This window comes from Myxocyprinus asiaticus, chromosome 15 (genome assembly GCF_019703515.2).
Source record: "Myxocyprinus asiaticus isolate MX2 ecotype Aquarium Trade chromosome 15, UBuf_Myxa_2, whole genome shotgun sequence".
NCBI lineage: Eukaryota > Metazoa > Chordata > Actinopteri > Cypriniformes > Catostomidae > Myxocyprinus > Myxocyprinus asiaticus.
Genome location: NC_059358.1, coordinates 4,692,046 through 4,711,797, shown reverse-complemented (window position 1 = coordinate 4,711,797; position 19,752 = coordinate 4,692,046). Strand labels below are relative to the sequence as shown.

The window sequence follows — 19,752 nt, the reverse complement described above, 5'->3', positions numbered from 1 at the left end:
CCCCTGGCCTCAAGAGGCATACTAGCAACTGATGCTAGGGACTGTAGCCTTTAGTCTCCTTGTTAGCACACCTGCCTCCCATACTGTAGACGCCGGTTCGAATCCCACTCGGAGCGGGTCGAGCAGGAAAAGTTACAGTGGTGCCGTGACTTGGATGGGAATGAGGTTTAGGGAGTTAATGTAATGGTAGCCAGCTGGTAGGTAGCTGTGTAATCCTCACTCCCCTGGCCTCAAGAGGCGCACTAGCAACTGACTCTAGAGGCTGTAGCCTTTACCCTCCTCTTTAGTGCACCCGCCTCCCATGCCGGAGACGCTGGTTCGAATCCCGCTCATAGCGGGTCGAGCAGGACCGGTTTTGTGACAGATTGATGAGATGTTACTGATGCTTCTCTTCTGTGCAATGCGTTATTGTAAATGTAATTTATCTGACAAGTACAAAGTGACATAAGACCTGTTTACATCAAGTCCAACACGGCAAAACAACACAAATTGCAAGCGATAACCGACCCATTCTGCCGAGTTACTGACAACCGGCAGCTCTCATCAGACATCTCTGCATCAATCCAAAGTGTCTACCTTTTCCTGTTGCACAGCTGATAGACTGTTGCATGACCAGCCACAGAAACCAGGAAGTAATCGCGTTCCACTGATGGTTAGGTTTAGGGTTGGGGTTTGGGTGGTGGGTTAATAAAATATGCATTCCTGTTGTCTGTATTACATCATATAAAACTAAATATATAACTCACTTTCGGCGCCACTTAGTGGACATTTCACCCGAAACAACACTTTCAAGTACAGCCATCGGGGGCAGTGGTTCGAATTTTGGTAAGCACAGACCGATTTTAGTTGAAAAACTTTTGACCTACTGTAACAGAGATCACAGTGAGATCAGTCTAACTAAAACCACAACTGAATTTTTTTTTTGTTGAAAAATGTGAAAAAAATTTTTTTTGTTTTTTTAAGACATAATTTTTATATTTAAATCTGTTTGTGTATTTTAGGCAGGGTTGTGCACTAACTTTTTTAGGTGTTAGCACTGGTGCTAGTATACTAAAAAATTCAGCAGCAAAAATCACAATTTGTTAGCACACAGAATGCGGTCGGAATTATTAACAATTATTTATTACTATTTTACTATTTACTGTACTACTACTACTTCTACTACAATTCTGACACAATGCCATAATTTTAATTATTTGATATAGTCATATATTTTAATTTCTATAAATATTTATCACAAGATAAATGATGATGCCGTGCAACACAATTGTCCACAGAATATGCATTTTCTTATCTCCTGCAATGTAATTAAAAGAAAAATACAAATACTTTGATTTTCTCCTTTTTATTAGTATATTAATTGTAATGGTTTAAGAATAGACCACTGAAAAACCCATATCCATGGACCAGTAATCTGAATAACCATTAGAGGAATGCATCCCACTATGCTGTTTCCCCGAATCTCAGAAAATCAAGATATTTACCACACATGCGTGAATGAGTTATAATTTGTCGTCACATAATGTAATTTTTAATCGCAAATGCAAATGCAAATGAAATTGTCACACTGTACAGACCTGGTTTTAGATCTGGTGGACAAATTCTGGAACTTGATGAGAGAGATTGCAATAAACATGGAGCAGTCATACTTTATGAAAAGGAAAATATTAAGGAATGTAATATTAACTGAGACAAATTCACCTGTTCAACTTAACGGCTGTGAACGGTGTTGAAAACAGAAACAGATGATGGTGCAGATTTACCCATCATGAGAAAGGGGCATTTCATGGCTACTAACATGTGCGAATCAAATATTCAAGTCGTTAACTAATTTTCTACCCATGAGCAAAAACACAAAATAAATTGAACGCAAAAAAACAAGTTGTTTTCTCGATTTTGCCTATTTCTTTTGAAATGAAACAGTATAATTTGTATTTCGGTTTTCAGTTTTGAAAACAAAAAGATGAACACAACTTATACAGATCAAACCATTACAAAAGTGGTCTAATGGCATGCTTTTTTAAGGAAACTTAATTTAAATTCACAATCTTACTCAAGATTATAATGAATATTTGATGTCTCGCCCAATCTATATATGTTTCCATTGCTTCAATACTTGTGTGGATGCCTGACTCTCTTTCCCTGCCACTGCTTTATGAAACACAAGAAAACCTTTCCCACAAATGGTGCTGCTTGATTTTCTGTTTTTGTGAAGTTTTCTGGAGACCCCCTTGATCGTGATGTCTAATAAACAGCCTCAGGACCTTTAACATTCCTCTGGAATCTGTACTTTAAACATTCCAAAATGAGCATGCATACATACCGTCTGTAATTACAACCAGAATGCAATACAGCCCAATACAGCAACACACAGGGCACTTAAAATGCAATAACACATCTGCATGTCCTCCCCACATGGCTACATGACAAGGCTCCTGTATGATTTCTACAAATATTTAAAGTGCTAAAGAGAGCGCATCCTAGAAATAGCCGACAACTTACGGGAAGCCCTCGTTTTTCTTTCCATAACTTCCAATTCTTATGAAAGTTTGTTCAATTCTGTAAAAAAAATGACAAAACTGGCCTTTCTCTCATATAATGATGCCTGTATGAATAGGTAAAGATGTTTAAAACATCCGTGAATGCATTTGTGAAATCTTTTTAGCGCTTTCTTCTCATCAATGAGACTGAATAGGTCAGTATTGACCCTCTATTGAGCCATCATTTCTCTAAAGTCCTTCTGAAAACAAGCACAAAGTCCGTTTTTGAAATATTCATGGTGACTCTATATCGTTTATTATACTGTTATAAGGACTAAGAAAAAGTCCAAAATGTTTTAAAAGAAGAATGAAAGTCTTACGGGTTTGAAACAACATGAGGGTGAGTAAATGGTGACAGAATTAACATTTTTGCATGAACTGTCCCTTAAGCACTCAGGGTTTTTTTTGGTGTAGCTACGATATAGACTTGAAAATGAGACTTAATGGATCCAACACCTCGTCACAAAGAAACGAACCTGTATAATGTGTTATTCCCAATTGCCAATCATATCATGACAGATGTGTGAAAGGAACGGAACAACAGGTGGCGGATCGTCATGGAAACAGCTCCATGATTCCAACATGGAAGCTGATTCCATGGAAACACTTAAAAGACTAACTCAAGTTAAGTGTGGAAAAATGAGAAATTTCTATATTTGGCTCTGAGAAATGCCATGAAAAGTCAGTCTGGGAAAAACCTTTGACTGCAAATGTAATCAAATAGCAACATGATGAAATATCTGACAAAGATTTTCATCAAGCTCTCACAGGTGCTGGAGAAAATTGGCGAAAGGTTGAATTGACTGAATTCAGTGCCAAAAATATATTTACTTTGTCCACACACTGGCACATCAAATGTCCAATTAGAGTCCAATCAGGGAAGTGAATGGTGTCTTATGAGTACTGAAAACACAATGGACCGGCATTAGCGTTCAAACACTGAGCTCATCAGTTCCAAGAATTTCTCTTTTCATTTTTCTATTCATTTGAAGTTACTCTGAAAATAAACCTTTCAGAAGTATCATATCTTCACTTTTAGCTGGTATCAGCACCTTGTTTTCAAATGTATTTCAAACCATGCTGGTATACAATACTAGTAAAAGCGAGAGAAAGAAACTCAGAAGTGAAACTTGAATAGGAGACTTTGAAAGAATAAAAAGCATTTAAAGGGATAGTTCACCCAAAAATGAAAATTCTGCCATCATTTACTCACCCTCATGTCGTTCCCATATCAAACACAAAAGGAGATGTTAGGCAGAATGTTCAGGCTTAGTCACAATTCATTTTATGCACTCTTTGAAATCAAGATCAGAGAAAGAAATATCCTTTTTAAAATCTGTGTTGTTTACCCTGCCATTGCACACGTGCTGATAGCACCAGCAAAATCAGTGCAGACAGGTTTAAGACAACAGTGATGCTGATGCGAGACAACTGGCCTGTGGAAGTTCAATGTGCTTCTTTATCACGCAGGCAAGAACAGATGCTGTGATGTAAAGCAGATGCTAATAATCACAGGCAGGGCTTAGGGCAAACATCTCCACGCTATCACCATAAAGTAAACTAGCTTTATCAAGACACCATCAGACAGATCAATACAGAGACGACCGATTCAACTGACTATGAAACGGACGGACGGTCAGACAGACGGACTATCTCTCTGTCTGTCTGTCTATAACACTTTATTTTCTATCTATCTATCTATCTATCTATCTATCTATCTATCTATCTTTCTGGCTGTCTGGCTGTCTGGCTGTCTGTGTCTGTCTGTCTGTCTGTCTATCTATCTATCAGTCTCTGTCTGTCTGTCCATCCATCTATCTATCTATCTATCTATATGTCTGTCTGTCTGTCTATCTATCTATCTATCTATCTATCTATCTGTCTGTCTGTCTGACTGGCTGTCTGTGTCTGTCCGTCTGTCTGTCTATCTATCTATCTATCTATCTATCTATCTATCTATCTGTCTGTCTATCTATCTATATCTCTGTCTGTCTGTCTGTCTGTCTGTCTGTCCATCCATCTATCTATCTGTCTGTCTGTCCATCCATCTATCTATCTGTCTGTCTGTCTGTCTGTCTGTCTATTTATCTATCTATCTGTCTGGCTGTCTGGCTGTCCGTCTATCTAAACAGGTATGAGTACAATACTTGTACACATGTTATAAGCCGGTAATAATGGCGGTAAAGTTGACATGCAACGTGAAACCGGGGGAAGAGGGCAAAAATAATTACGTGTGGTTTTTGCTCAAGCCACTAAATAATATTGGATTATGTACATATATCGTTTTTTTTTTCACCACTAAATAACATTGAAAGGAGTTTTTCCCTGCTACAGTCAATAGCTTGCTCTCTGGGGGCTTTAAGACATTAAGGCATGATTTTCTATAAAGCTGCTTTGACACTGTGCATTGTGAAAACTGCTATACAAATATAAATGACTTAAGTGTTGACAAACTATTTTTTCTCAAGAAAAACATGAAAATTGTGAGATTATAACTCACAATATGTGTGAGTTTTTCTCATTCCAACAAGCAAAATAAATGTAGTGCTGTTTAAGTTACTTTATGTGGTGATGGAGGCGTGGCCGAGTGCTGGTTTGTGAATGGGGGCGAGGCCATGAGGAATGAATGGGAAGGACTCCCACCTGTGTGTAATTTCCCTAAGTGAGCAGCACTGGGGAGATATAAAGGAAGACAGGAAGCCCAGAGAGGAGAGCTGGACCTAAATGCAGTGTGCATTCTGTGGAAGCTTCACTGTCTGGCTGAAAAAAGCAGCAGTTATTTTTGTTTGAGTTACATCCAGAGTGTGTAAATAAACTCACGTGGTTCACTGAAGCCAACTCCTGCTTCCTCCTTCCCATACCAAGAAAGTTATTACACTTTATTATAAAGCTCTACTTTTTGTTTCCAAAGTCAGACACTCTTGTGTCATTTATGATTTAAAAGACATTTATGCTGAATCCTTGAATATTTTTGAGCGAAACATTTGTGGGCGCTGTTTTTTTAAAACCGTATTGTATCGTATAGTGAGGCTTTGCATTGTATCGTATCGTACAGTGAAATTTGTGTATCATTACATACCTAATGTACTGTTTATATATATATATATATATATATATATATACATATACACATACGTACATACAGGGTTGGGGAGTAACAGAATACATGTAACGGGATTCCGTATTTAAAATACAAAATATAAGTAACTGTATTCCACTACAGTTACAATTTAAATCATTAGTAATTAGAATACAGTTACATTCAAAAAGTATTTTGATTACTGAAGAGATTACTTTGCATTTTATTGTCATTTGTTTCATTTAATATTTAGTCCTTTCAGATGGAAAACATTTATACATATAAATGATGCAATCCAAAGTGCATTTGAACAGCGGTGAAACACTTTCTTATGATGTGTTACATTCATACGAGCAGACAGAGAAGTAAGTTTGAAGTAAGTTTGGAGCAGAAGAAATAGAAATAAACCTTGTGTAAATTGTCAGCTTTACGCTAAGCTAAAATGCTATTTCTAGCCATTTTACATGCACGTTACCAGGCACGATCATATTTTTTTATCAAGAAAATTCACGTTGGATTATAATTTCTTTTTTTCTAGTAAGACCTTTGATATTAGGGCAAAAACTGTATTCTTGATAATTTTTTTCTTGTTTTCCTGTAAAAATATCTAAAAAGCCTTAAAACAAGATCAATTTGATTTATCTTGTTTTAGAAACAACACTATATAAGATATTTAGGTTTTTCAGAAAATTTATTTTTAACATGTGTATTTTGTCTTGTGAAACAAGTGAAAAAGGAGGACCCGGGTAGCTCAGTGGTAAAGACGCTGTCTACCACCCCTGGAGTTTACTGGTTTGAATCCCAGGGTGTGCTGAGTGACTCCAGCTGGGTCTCCTAAGCAACCAAATTGGCCCGGTTGCTAGGGAGGGTAGAGTCACACGGGGTAACCTCCTCATTATCGCTGTAAGGTGGTTCGCGCTCGGTGGGGCACGTGGTGAGTTGGGCGTGGTTGCCACGGTGGGTGGCGTGAGGACTCCACACGCGCTGTGCCTCTGCGGTGTCGCGCCCAGCGAGCCATGTGATAAGATGTGTGAGTAGACAGTCTCAGACACGGAGGCAGCTGGGATCCGTCCTCTGCCACCCAGACTAAGGCAAATCACTACGCCATCACGAGGACTTAGTGTGTACATTGGGAATTGGACATTCCAAAAATTGGAGATAAAAAAAAAAAACAAGTGAAAAAATCTACCAGTGCTGAAGAAGTAATCCAAAGTATTTAGAATACGTTACTGACCTTGAGTAATCTAACATAATACGTTACAAATTACATTTTACAGTATGTATTCTGTAATCTGTAGTGGAATACATTTCAAAAGTAACCCTCCCAACCCTGTATATATATATATACAGTATGTGTGTGTGTTTGTGTGTGTGTGTGTGTGTATGTGTTATATCACTACAAGAACAAATGCAAAAGTGCAAAAGTACAATGCGCAGGTTTGTACACCGATTAACACGTCCAATCCAAACCGATTAATTTATATAAATCATTCAAATAAATTGATTGACGAAAATAAATCATTATGAATCAGTTTAAGAAATATCTTACTCAGCTGTAAAGCAGCGTGTGCAATACAATATAAAAAAATAGCCATGTTGCATTTTGTCATGCTATACTGCTAATCGCTGGAAACTGCTTTTTGTAAACTGCTTTAAAAAACAGCTTAACATTTGTCATGTTACTGCAAATGATTGCAGTTAAGTATACAGCACAGCTACTTTTAATTAGTCACTCCCTAACACTGTTAAATGTGCTTTACTTTGAGATTATACTTGATCAATTGTCATTTAGATGACAGCACCCTGACACAGAAAAGACATTGAGCAGAGTAAGATGAAGTCCTTCCCTTAACAGCAACCTACAATTCTGAAAGACTTTGCAGGGAGCAGAGCTTTCACACTGACTCTGTCGACAGAGAGGAAGGAACTTTATAGAGATCTGCACTTCCTGTTGACAAGCATATGAAGAACAGGCTGATATAATACATGAACTGCAATACAGCTTTATTGCAATAGCATTAAGGTGCAAAGGTGTCGTTTTAAATGGCAAAGCTGGCCTCGTATCCAAAATTTGAAATCTGAAAGCCATCAAAGATTTGAAGTGTGCTTTGCAATCTGAGTTCAATAATGTGGCATTTTAGAACTGTAAATGTTTAATGCACATTCAGTGCACTAAAGCTTTGCTTTAGATTTATCAAAGGAATATACAGTAAAATATACTTTAGAAAGACTAAAGGAGACTTTAATCTTAAATCTCTTGTGACGAGGAGGAGGGCGTGGCCAGGCCGTGATGACGCACGCCAGGCACTGAGTTTTCTAATCTGCGGGAGAGAGATAAGGAGGGGCCGGGATGCCAGTTCGAGAGAGAGAGAGAGAGAGAGAGAGAGAGAGAGACAGAGAGATTCTTTGTTTTGTTTGCTGCAAAGCACTTTTATGTTATGTTTGAGTTATGTTCTGTCATCAAAGTTTTCGTTTCTGTTCAGCCGGTTCCTGCCTCCTCCTTTCCCTTAAGTAGAGACCTTGTCCGTTACATTGGTAACGAAACCCAGGAGGGAGGAGGGATGCGCTGTCGGAGAGCCCTCACTGCTGTTGGACGGTCACGACGCCGAGAAGGTATGGTACGGTGGTATTGGGGCGGTTCGTCAGGAGACGGAGGAGCCTGCTTCCATTCGCCAGGAAACGGAGAAGCCACTGCCGTACGCAAGGGGGCAATGTCCAGTGCCATCGCCCGGCGTCACGGAGGACCGCTGCCCAGCTGGCCGAGGACCAGGTGACAGTGTGTCTGGGGACCGGCAAGCCACTTTTTCTCTCTCTCCACTCTCTCTCTCATTCTGTCTCTCCCGCACGCTCTTATTCTCTCCCCTCTCTCTCCCCTTGTCTCTCTCTTAGTTTCCCAGGAGGAGGGAAAGGCCGGCCGGAGGAAGGACGGCCGAAAGGGCAATACCTCCCCTCCAGGAAGGGAGGGAGGAGTTGGTCAGGCCAGAGGTTTCCCTGGTCTGAATCTGGAGGTGGAGGAGTGTGACGAGAAGGAGGGCATGGCCGGGCCATGATAATGCATGCCTGGCGCTGAGTTGTCTAATCAGCCGGAGAGAGATAAGGAGGGGCTGGAACGGCAGTTCAAGAGAGAGAGAGAGAGAGAGAGAGAGAGACGCACGTGTTGTGTGTGCGTGTCTTTGTTTTGTTTGCTGCAAAGCACTTTTATGTTATATTCTGTCATTAAAGTTTGCTGTTCAGCCAGTTCCCGCCTCCTCCTTTCCCTTAAGTAGAGACCTTGTCCGTTACATCTCTCCTATCTATCCATAAAAAATATCACAATCTTTAAAATCAACATGAAACGAAGCTCACTACCAATTTTATTTCCGTAATCTGACATATTTTAGAATGCAACAGGATATTCAATGGGAGAAGTAGGGTGGAACTTGATTTTATCCAAAGGAAATTAATTGGATTGAGAAGAGTAGCCAAAAAAGAGGGATTCGTGACATAAGCCGAAAAATAAAAGTCATTTCAGAGGCAAAACAAGTTAATACGTTTACATGAAAGATTCACACAACAAGACCAGTAATATATGATAAATCAAATCCATAACCATGCTGTTGTAAGCACCATCACATATACAGTATCATATGATATATATATATATATATATATATATATATATATATATATATATATATATATATATATATATATATATATATATATGATAAAAATGCTATGCCAGTAAAAGGTCTTTGCATTGTCTGTCTCTTTCGACTTCAAGAAAATGGCCCATTTGATCTTTATTGCAGGGCCATCTCACTGAAAAGCTAAAGGAGTCGATGCGTCCACCATCAGACAGAATGTAATAGAGGTTCACCTGCCTTTGTGCTGAAACCCTTAACCTAACAACAGCAGAAAGCCTCATTTCACAGGCTGAGCTTTGAAATGTGGCTCTTTGGCAGGGAGCAGGGGACCGGGGACCGAACTCATCAACACCATGGCAGCCGTCCACGCGGCGAGGATGAAATGAAGAAAGGTAATGTGGGGAGGCAAATGTCTGTGAATTCTCCCCTGAATGTGACCTCCCGCGGCACCCCTCCGACTCAATTTTCATGCCGCTTGGCTGAAGGATAAAAGCACCCGTTCTTGCATCCACCTGCTCTAATCCCCGACACAAATACAGCTCTGTGAACATATTCAATATCCTTTAACCCCATCCGAAACTGTGCTAATCTCATCAATCAAATTACTGTCAAATATTTCACTGATGAATACAAGACGAAGAAAAAAGCATCATGACAATAATTTAACAATTTTTATTAAAACATACTGTTGATGAAGATGATGAGGTAACACTTTACAATAAGGTTGTATTCATTAACATTCGTTAACTCCATTAGTTAAAGCTGAAGTGTGTAACTTTTTCGGTGTTAAAATACTCTCTTTTATCCCAGCTCAATATGCAGAGACAACAATACGTAATCCATACGTTAGTTAATTTTCTCGAAACCATTAAAAACTGTGTCTCTGTGGGGCTATAAACATTCCTGTTTGAGCGGCCCATCCAGCCCTACACAACAAAATTGACTCGACCAATGGCGTGAGTTGGATGCGGGACTATCTGTTTGTTCGACCAATAGCAGACAGGGATGTTTTCGGAAAGCTGACTGAAAACAATGTTTCTGTTTCGAAATTACACACTTCAGCTTTAACATGATCTAGCAATGAACAATACTTTAATAGCACTTATTAATCTTGGTTAATGTTAATTTCAATATTTACTAAGACACTTTCAAATTAAAAGTTGTATTCGTTAGCATTAGTTTATGCTTTATGATCTAACCTAACCCTAACCCCTAACCCTAACCAAGATTGATTCATGCTGTTAAAAAATACTGTTCATTGTTACTTCATTTGACTTAATCCATTAACTAATGCTAACAAATACAACCTTATTGTAAAGTGTTACCAGTGATGAGAATAAAATCCAAGTCTCAGAATGACATCGCTTACAAAAACATAGAGAGCAATCAGTTCCATTCTGATTGGCTAGATTTACGTATTTTCTAACAGTAAGACACATAGGTTTTTTAAGACCGCCAGGAAACAAAGTTGCATTTACAGGGTGACGGGTTGATACAATGAGCATTTCTAAGGAAGAACTCATCACTGGATTTGCCAGTTTTCCAGGTTAATGCCATCCATTCTTTAAAAGAGCTTTGTTTATTGCACTTAAGGGAATAGTTCACCCAAAAATGAAAACTTTGTCGTCATTTAAACACCCTCATTTTCTTCCAAGCCAGTGTGACTTTCTTCAGTGGAACACAAAAGGAGATTGACCAGACTTAATCACCATTCACTTTCATTGAATCTTTTTATTGTACTAAAAAAATGTAAATTAATAAATATGACATGACTAAATGTAAGGGACGTTTTCATCAAAAGACTAAAATAAAGTACATTGTGAAGGTTATCAATGCATACAAACTGTGCTCGTCTCTCCCTTGAGCAGTTTAACGTGCCGCAAGTCGACTCCGTACACAAACCTCTTGTATTATTGACTGACAGGCTGAATAAAGGTAATAGGTGTCGATGCATTTTAATATTCTACCCCGCTCGCTAATTATATCAGGGGTGTGAGCGTGTATGCATATACGGTTTGGATTCCAAGGACGGTGTGCAGCCGAGTATCCAGCCGTAAGTGTGTTTTCTATTTCTCTTGCTCTTGACATTTTAAACATTTGAAATCACATTTGATGGAAATAGAGAACGTGCTGGGCATCTTAAGCTTCACACTGGCGTGTTTCTGGTGATGGGTTTTTCGCCACACAATGTATTATGAGGCCCATTTGCTTGCCTCCCAGAGTGGAGGTTTTCTTTGCAAACTGGCATTGGAAAAACTTTGATGGATCTAATATCACAAGTGTCGTAGAGTATTAATTGGATCTAATTCAGCTAAACTTGGTGTCGCATCCCAGGGGAAAAAAATCATTGATGAGATGTTGCTTTTTCAGACATAATGGAGTTCTCAGTGATGTTTCATTGAAGTGTGTGACAGATACAGTAGACAGACAGACAGACAGATAGACAGACAGACAGACAGATAGAGAGATGCTGAACTATGAAAGAGCAACGTCTCAGCAACAGAATTATAGTCATGGCCTGCAACGGTGCTTCAACACAATGCTTCAATCTATCATTCATAACAAAAGAAATGAATGGTACTGGGTTTTTTTCTTTACCATAGATGCATACATTTGATTAAAGCGATTAACAAATGTGCTATCTAATGTTTCCACTCGAGTGGTGTCAGGGAACATTAAGCTAGCTGATGCAGTCTTGCGTGAGGAAGTTTATTGTCTTCGCCGTGTAGATGAGACATTTGCTTTTCATTCCTCCCCCTCTTCCAAAGTGCTTCACAACAGCTTTTTTATGAATAGCAATATATTTGCAATAATAGAGCCGAGGCAGTGCAGAGAAATGAGGCATAGTGGAGGAACTGTGAGATATGAACCAATACTGCTAAACACAAAAGAGTTCTCATGTGTGGTACCCACTGCAGTGCACATATGAGGTGCACACCCCTTCTTGTAGAATTCTAGGACATATAAGACCTGGTGTATTATGGTCATAACACCTTGATAGAGCTGAAAAACTACAGTATATCGTCAGATGTGTATTTGTGCATTTAGAGCATTTATTTAGCACTGGAGGAACCGGTCAAAATGAGCTGTTTACCGAACAATGCTAAAGGAACAGTTTGAGGAAGGATTTCCTATTGGTTTTTGTATAAGCAGCTGTGGTCAAATGACTAAACACAAACCACAAGTATGCGAAAGACTTTAGACTGTATAATCAAATGAATTTAGGAATCAGATTTGTAATGAATCTTAAAGGATCAGTTCTGAGATAGTTGGTCTTTTTCTCACACAGAGCTATGGTAAAGCTTCAGAAAATTGTAATGTAGCACACAGGTTGCAGTACGCAGTACATGCCTTGTTTTTTGTTGGCTGTGTGAGAATTAACATACAACACGACACTGTCTTTGCATTGTAAAGGAGGCTACATATGGTTAAACAGATGCAAAACAAAGATAGAGAAACATTAGTCCTTTTTTACTTTAAATCTCTACTTTCACTTTCACATTCTTCTTTTGTTTTTGTCGATTTGTATTCTTCATACATATCAGCACCTACTGGGCATGGAGGAGATTTTATAGTAAAAAATGACTTAGACATTGATCTGTTTCTCAACCACACCTATCATATCACTTCTGAGGACATGGATTTAACCACTGGAGTTGTATGGATTACTTATATGCTGGCTTTATGTGCTTTTTGGACCTTCAAATTTCTGGACACCATTCACTTTCCCAGTTGTTTTTTTCGGCATCTCCTTCAGGAGCGTTTTTTTAAAAACCCTGTGTCAGGTAAGTGGAGTGAGTTCGGGCTAAATTACAGTAATTGCAGAAGTTTAACTTATGTTTTACTTGGGGTTAGTCCTTCAGAACAAACACTAATCAGAATGATTGGCGAATATAAGTACAGTGCTGTAAGCGTAACAATAAGGAGGACATGCAGAGATAGCGAAGATAGAGATTTGGTCTTTATACACAAGCAGAGAGAGAGAGCTAGACCTCAAGCATTCATTTCAATCCCCTTTACCGGATTATTCTGACCTGTGGATTGAGATGTCAGCGAGAGTTCTGGATCACACTCCATAACAACACCCGGGAAGTCCACCCAACCTCGGCTCAGTTTGTGAGAAATAACAACACTGACAGCTATATTTAGCCAAAGCCCTCTGGAGCTTCCCCCATTAGCCACCTCACAGCCTGTGGGTCCCAGTACCTCGCCGCCACCCACCTCATAGATCGCAAACACCTTGGCGAGGACCTGAGAACAGCCTCACAGGAACACGGCTGCCAGAAATGCAAGTACAGTCTGTTTGAGAATGTGGGCTAGAGTATTACCAGGCAGTTGTGATTCACAGAGAGAATTCTGTGAGGATTTGGGTTTGTCATTTGCAAGTGTCATCACTTGGGATTTTTTAAAGAATACTGTATTTCTGGAGCATTTTTGAATTTCCGTTTTTAAAAGTTCCTCACAGAATATCCTTACCTCAACAAATCCTTTGTTCATATGTGGCACTTTCCATAAATAAGGTATAATTTGGTGTCCAATTACTTTTTAAAAGCATTAGAGGCACAAATCCCATGTTTTTGTTGTTGTGAGAACTATTAGATAGATTAACACCAAAATAACCTTGCATGAAAAGTAGCTAAAACAAATAAACAATTAAAACACTTCTTGACCTTCTTGAATTCAACAAAAATGAACAAAATAAACTATATATAAAAAAAAAAAAACTTTGACATTATCTGTTGAATTGATAATCAATTAATTGTAGAAATAATATACTATAGTGTATTGAAGTGTTGATGTTTTGCATGCTTATTTCTAGAAAAAACACAAATCAGGGTTTTAAACTGTATCTGTGTCCCAAATCTGCAAAGCTCATATAAAATGAATAGAAAAAGAAATCTCAGCTTATTTTGTTTGACCTCCTGATGCTGTCGACCAACACATTCTGAACCTTAAGCACTAAAATGACTTTCACACCCTTTTTTTGTACCCTATTCATGGAAAGTGATTTTTTTTAAATATAATTACCAGACTTCATAATTACCAGAGATGAGGAACTACAGTACAGATGTCTTACCGTCTTTCCCCACCAGGAAGTCCAAGTGCTGGTATGTGTAGGCGACCCCAATCTTGGTCTCCACCTGCGGCCTCTTAAGGGTGGAGTAGATCTTTCCTGGACTGTTGTCTTCCGTCTGACGGAACTTCCTCAACCCGCAGCCCATTTCTGTCGAACGAGTGCGCACTTAAACCTAGGATGAAAGGAACGTGGTCAGATTTGGGGTGGAACCTATTGGAGGACTAGTTGATTGTACCAGGGAAATCCTATAATTAGGTATAAGAATGCGTTTCTATTGCAGCACTATTATGATGCCAAAAAGCATCTTTCTCCATTGACGGCCATTCAAAAGTAGCCGTCAGTGACAGGTGGTTTAAGGGGGAGGAACATTCTCATTTCAGAAATCTTTTGATTGAATCAAATATGCTGTCGATTGAGCTTAACTTGTACTGAACCCAGAATATCCCTTTAATTATATAAAGTTTGCTTAGAGTACACTATATATGTGGCATCAAAGCAAACAGAATTGGACCAATTTTGATTTCTTTGTTCATTCCACAGCAAAAGACCATACACTGCTTTTGGAAACAGCAAATGCTGATTTTCACACGCTTTCACTCATGTACGGCCTCATCCTGTGGTTGTTTGGAAAGAAAGTAGAAAAAGACCCAATTAAGGGCACACTAGATTACTAGTGCTACAAAATAAATATATAAATAATTAAGAGACATTAATGGGCTTCATCTCATCATGGGAGCCCAATTTCTCCACTGGCAGGCAGGAAATTAACACGTCTAGTTATGGAGGGAAACCAAAACGCACCCCTTCTCCAAATCTAAAGTGACAGCCGGCAACAGTCGCGAGCCGATCAGAAGGCAGCAGGTAATATCCCATTGTGGCGAGCTGATTAAACATGGGGTGGGCCACTGATAAAGAACACTCTCTATTATGTACCTGTCTAATTACAGCGGCCGGGCATGCAGCGGCCGAATAATCTGAGAGGCGGCGACGGACGGGGGTTCTAGAGAATACGTGGTTAATGAGGTGAGCTCCGTCAATGAAAAGGTGAGAATCAATCACGGAAAATCAACGAGTAGATTGTTCATTAGGAGTCTGGATAAATCACAGCATGCCGGCAACTCGAGCTGCAGAGTGATTTTAATTAGGGCTGGGACGAGAGGCCAAGCATATTTATGAACGCTGTCATAAGAGTCATTGTGTCTTTCGACATGGACATGAATGGATGTGTTTGGATATCCATGGCTGCATTCAATCCAATCGGGAAAATGGCATCTCAATTACAACAATCCTGTCTTACGAATTGGGTTTGTTCCACTTGATTGATTAAGTGAAATGCAAAATGTTGCACAAAAGATGTTTTTGGAGGTACAGATTTTATTTATGTAATCAGAGACCACATTTTATCTTGACACCGAGGGGCGCATTCATTGCTGCACTTTTCCGTGCAGTATTTCAGCTCAAAAACTTGCATCTTATTCACTAACCAATAGCAATCCAGTCTGGGATAGCACTGTGATATGATCATTTTAATTAAGTCATTGGCTTCAGTTATGAAACTTTTGTATGTACTGTATAGGAGCAAAGGAATCTGTCAACAAAATGTCCTCATGACATTTAATCCCAAATCAAAAAAAATAAATAAAAAATAAAATAAAATAAAATTACATTATATTTTACATAAAGAAAATCAAGCCTTCATTTAGAACCATTAGTTTTTATTTATTAATTTTTTTATTAATTTTTTTATTATTTTCATGACAAGAGCACATTTTACACCCCAATTCCAATTCCAATAACATGTCTGGTCATTTTACTTTTACTGATAATTCTTATTAACGTAACAGTAATTTCTGTATTATATTAAAGTTAAAAAGATGCTATTGTACAATAATTTATTCTTTTTATTAAAATCTGTGAAAATTAAAGCAAGGACCAAGGGAGAATGACTATGATGTCTAGATACTTTACAATTAGTTCATTTCAATTTCATAAATTTTTCACATTGCGGTAATGAGAATATCATACATGTTGTACGTACATGTAACATGTTGGGTTTTTTTAGCATTGCTGCAGGGTCAGAAATTAAGGGTGGATCGGTGCAAAAATGCCACTGAAAGTGAACAAATTTCCCCATAAATAGAGTATTTAAAATATTGGGGCAAAAAAATTTCCTTGTAAAAAATATTTCTGTTTTTAATTTGTAATATTCTATTCTAGGCCAATTAATGCATTTTATCTCTTGTTAATGTTAACGAACTGATTAAATTGATGTATTTAACCTAATAGTATAATATACATTATATTTTACTGTTAGAAACAAATTGCACTCATTAAGGTACAGTTGTGCTCAAAAGTTTGCATACCCTTGGAGAATTGGTAATATATGTACCATTTTTAAAGAAAACATGAGTGAGCAGGCAAAACACATTTCTTTTATTTCTTATGGGATTCATATTCAACTGTAGGTTATAACAGAATGGCACAATCACAAAACAAAACATGGCAACAGTGAAAAAAATGAAATGACCCCTTTTCAAAAGTCTGCATACCCTTAGTTCTTAATACTTTGTATTGCCCCCTTTAGCATCAATGACAGTGTGCAGTCTTTTGTAATAGTTGTCTATGAGGCCCCAAATTCTTGCAGGTGGTATAGCTGCCCATTCTTCTTGGCAAAATGCCTCCAGGTCATGCAAAGTCTTTGGTCATCTTGCATGAACTGCACGTTTGAGATCTCCCCAGAGTGGCTCGATGATATTAAGGTCAGGAGACTGTGATGGCCACTACAGAACCTTCACCTTTTTCTGCTGTAACCACTGGAGGGTCAACTTGGCCTTGTGCTTAGGGTCATTGTCATGCTGGAAAGTCCAAGAGCGTCCCATGCGCAGCTTTCGTGCAGAAGAATGCAAACTGTCTGCCAGTATTTTCTGATAATATGCTGCATTCATCTTGCCATCAATTTTCACAAGACCCCCCCACCCCAACCAAAAAACATCAGTGAGCCACCACCATGCTTCACAGTGGGGATGGTATTCTTTTCACTATAGGCCTTGTTGACCCCTCTCCAAACATAGCGCTTATGGTTGTGACCATAAAGCTCTATTTTGGTCTTGTCAATCCAAATTACATTATGCCAGAAGCTGTGAGGTGTGTCGAGGTGTTGTCATTTGTGGCACTGGCACAGTAAAGGCTTCTTTCTGGCAACTCGACCATGCAGCTCATTTTTGTTCAAGTATCGTCGTATTGTGCTCCTTGAAACAACCACACCGTCTTTTTCCAGAGCAGCCTGTATTTCTCCTGAGGTTACCTGTGGGTTTTTCTTTGTATCCCGAACAATTCTTCTGGCAGTTGTGGCTGAAATCTTTCTTGGTCTACCTGACCTTGGCTTGGTGTCAAGAGATCCCCGAATTTTCCACTTCTTAATAAGTGATTGTATAGTACTGACTGGCATTTTCAAGGCTTTGGATATCTTTTCCAGCTTTATAAATTTCCATTACCTTGTTACGCAGGTCTTTTGACAGTTCTTTTCTGCTCCCCATGGCTCAGTATCTAGCCTGCTCAGTGCATCCACGTGAGAGCTAACAAACTCATTGACTATTTATACACTGACACTAATTGCAATTTAAAAAGCCACAGGTGTGGGAAATTAACCTTTAATTGCCATTTAAACCTGTGTGTGTCACCTTGTGTGTCTGTAACAAGGCCAAATATTCACGGGTATGTAAACTTTTGATCAGGGCCATTTGGGTGATTTCTGTTATCATTATGATTTGAAAAGGAGCCAAACAACTATGTGATAATAAATGGCTTCATATGATCACTATACTTAAATAAAAGACAATTTTTTTGCATGATCAGCCACATTTTCAAAAACAATGCCAAAATTTCACAATTTCTGCCAGAGTATGCAAACTTTTGAGCACAACTGTAGAAAATGTCCCCTGATAATCAAATGCAGGGGGCAAAAATTGCCCCTTAATTGTTCAGTTAATTTCTGACACTGCTTTGTGGTAATGAGAATTGGGGGGTAAAATGTGCCTAACTGTCATGAAAATGTCAGAATTTCCATAAAAATAGGCTGCATTTAATATATAGAATATAATTTCTTATTTGTTTCTTTGGATTTGAGTAAAATATGACCAGAACATTTTCCTGACAGGTTTCGTGAGAATCACCAACCTCATGAAAAGTCGTACGTATTTCACGAGGTGGCGAAATCGTATGATGTTGTATGATTTTGTGCATTTGAATTTGTAAGAATGGATCACGTGCAAATGCCCAGATGTGTAATGCGGAAGTAAGCGAAAGTTCTACGTGCGAGGCCTTGAGCACATGCTAAATTAATGTTTTGCCCCAACCGAAACCCCTTTTCTAAACCCAACCATCCCGTAGATTGTGTAAGCATGATAGGATAGTGTGTTGTGCATGGCAGTAGCAAGTAATTGATGCGTTTTAGAAGGAAGTGATTGCAGGTGACGTGATTGGCTGTTGTAAAAGTCATATGAATTCATACGACACAAGTCGTATGATTACATACAATTTAGCCAAATTTAGCCAAATTGTGTGAATCCTTACGATTTCGCCGTGAGAGTGTGTTGGAATCACTCAAATTGTGAGGAATTTGTGTGTAAAATCTGCATTTCCAACTAAATCAAATGTTTAAAAAAACATTAAAATAAATGAATACTGCTTTGTAATTATTTATGTTATTAATGTTACTTTTACTTATTCAATTATAAGTTAATTTTTAATTTCATTTTACTTCTATTCAAATGAAGTCACGGCAGTTTGACTGATAGAATGCGTCTTTTACGCACAATTTATGTGTGGTCACGTGTAAATTTTGTTTGTAACACAATACAAAAACTTGGCTACACGAACAATCTGCAAAAAAAAATGTTCAGTTCGTGTTTGTGAGGTCATTCTTTTCAGTGCAAACACCCCTTTTTTCTAAGTAAATTGGGCTTATTATAGACTGCTCCTTATTCACAAATATCAGCACTATTTGCTTGGTGCATTTAAAGTGTTTAATGAAAAGCAGGCAGTACACAGAATTTAGTTAGAGACGTTTGTGTACATTATCTTCAAGATAATGTAGAAAACTACATGCAGGAAATTGTGCTGTGCAACTTGTGTTGTTCCCTGATTTGCTAATTCCTTTAGTGAATCAAATTGTAAAACAACGCAGACAGCATGTGCAAACAAACAACGTTATCAGTGGACACAATTAGTGAATTGTCCCCTAACTGTCCTCTTGGTTTTTTGGCTACTAAAAGAGATTTTGAGAGAGAGAAAAAAAATGAAAGTCCTTCCGTAAACTGCAGGACAGTTCACTTTCTAATAGCGTGCCTTTCCGATAGAACCTTTAACATTTTTCATTCATCAGACAAAAGAACAAAACACTGCCCTTAAAATAGACATCTTTGACATAAC

General features: G+C 38.4%; 1 protein-coding gene across 5 annotated transcripts in view; it reads right to left on the bottom strand.

Annotated features, from left to right (window-relative positions):
* Positions 1-19,752, bottom strand: part of LOC127453115 (raftlin-like) — a 120,873-nt gene that overhangs the window by 87,403 nt on the left and 13,718 nt on the right. For all 5 annotated transcript variants that reach the window (XM_051719230.1, XM_051719231.1, XM_051719234.1 and 2 more), the window contains one exon: positions 14,323-14,494. In XM_051719230.1, the coding sequence (XP_051575190.1) occupies positions 14,323-14,467 (145 nt within the window). In that variant the 5' untranslated portion in view covers positions 14,468-14,494. The remainder of the gene's footprint in view (positions 1-14,322; positions 14,495-19,752) is intronic.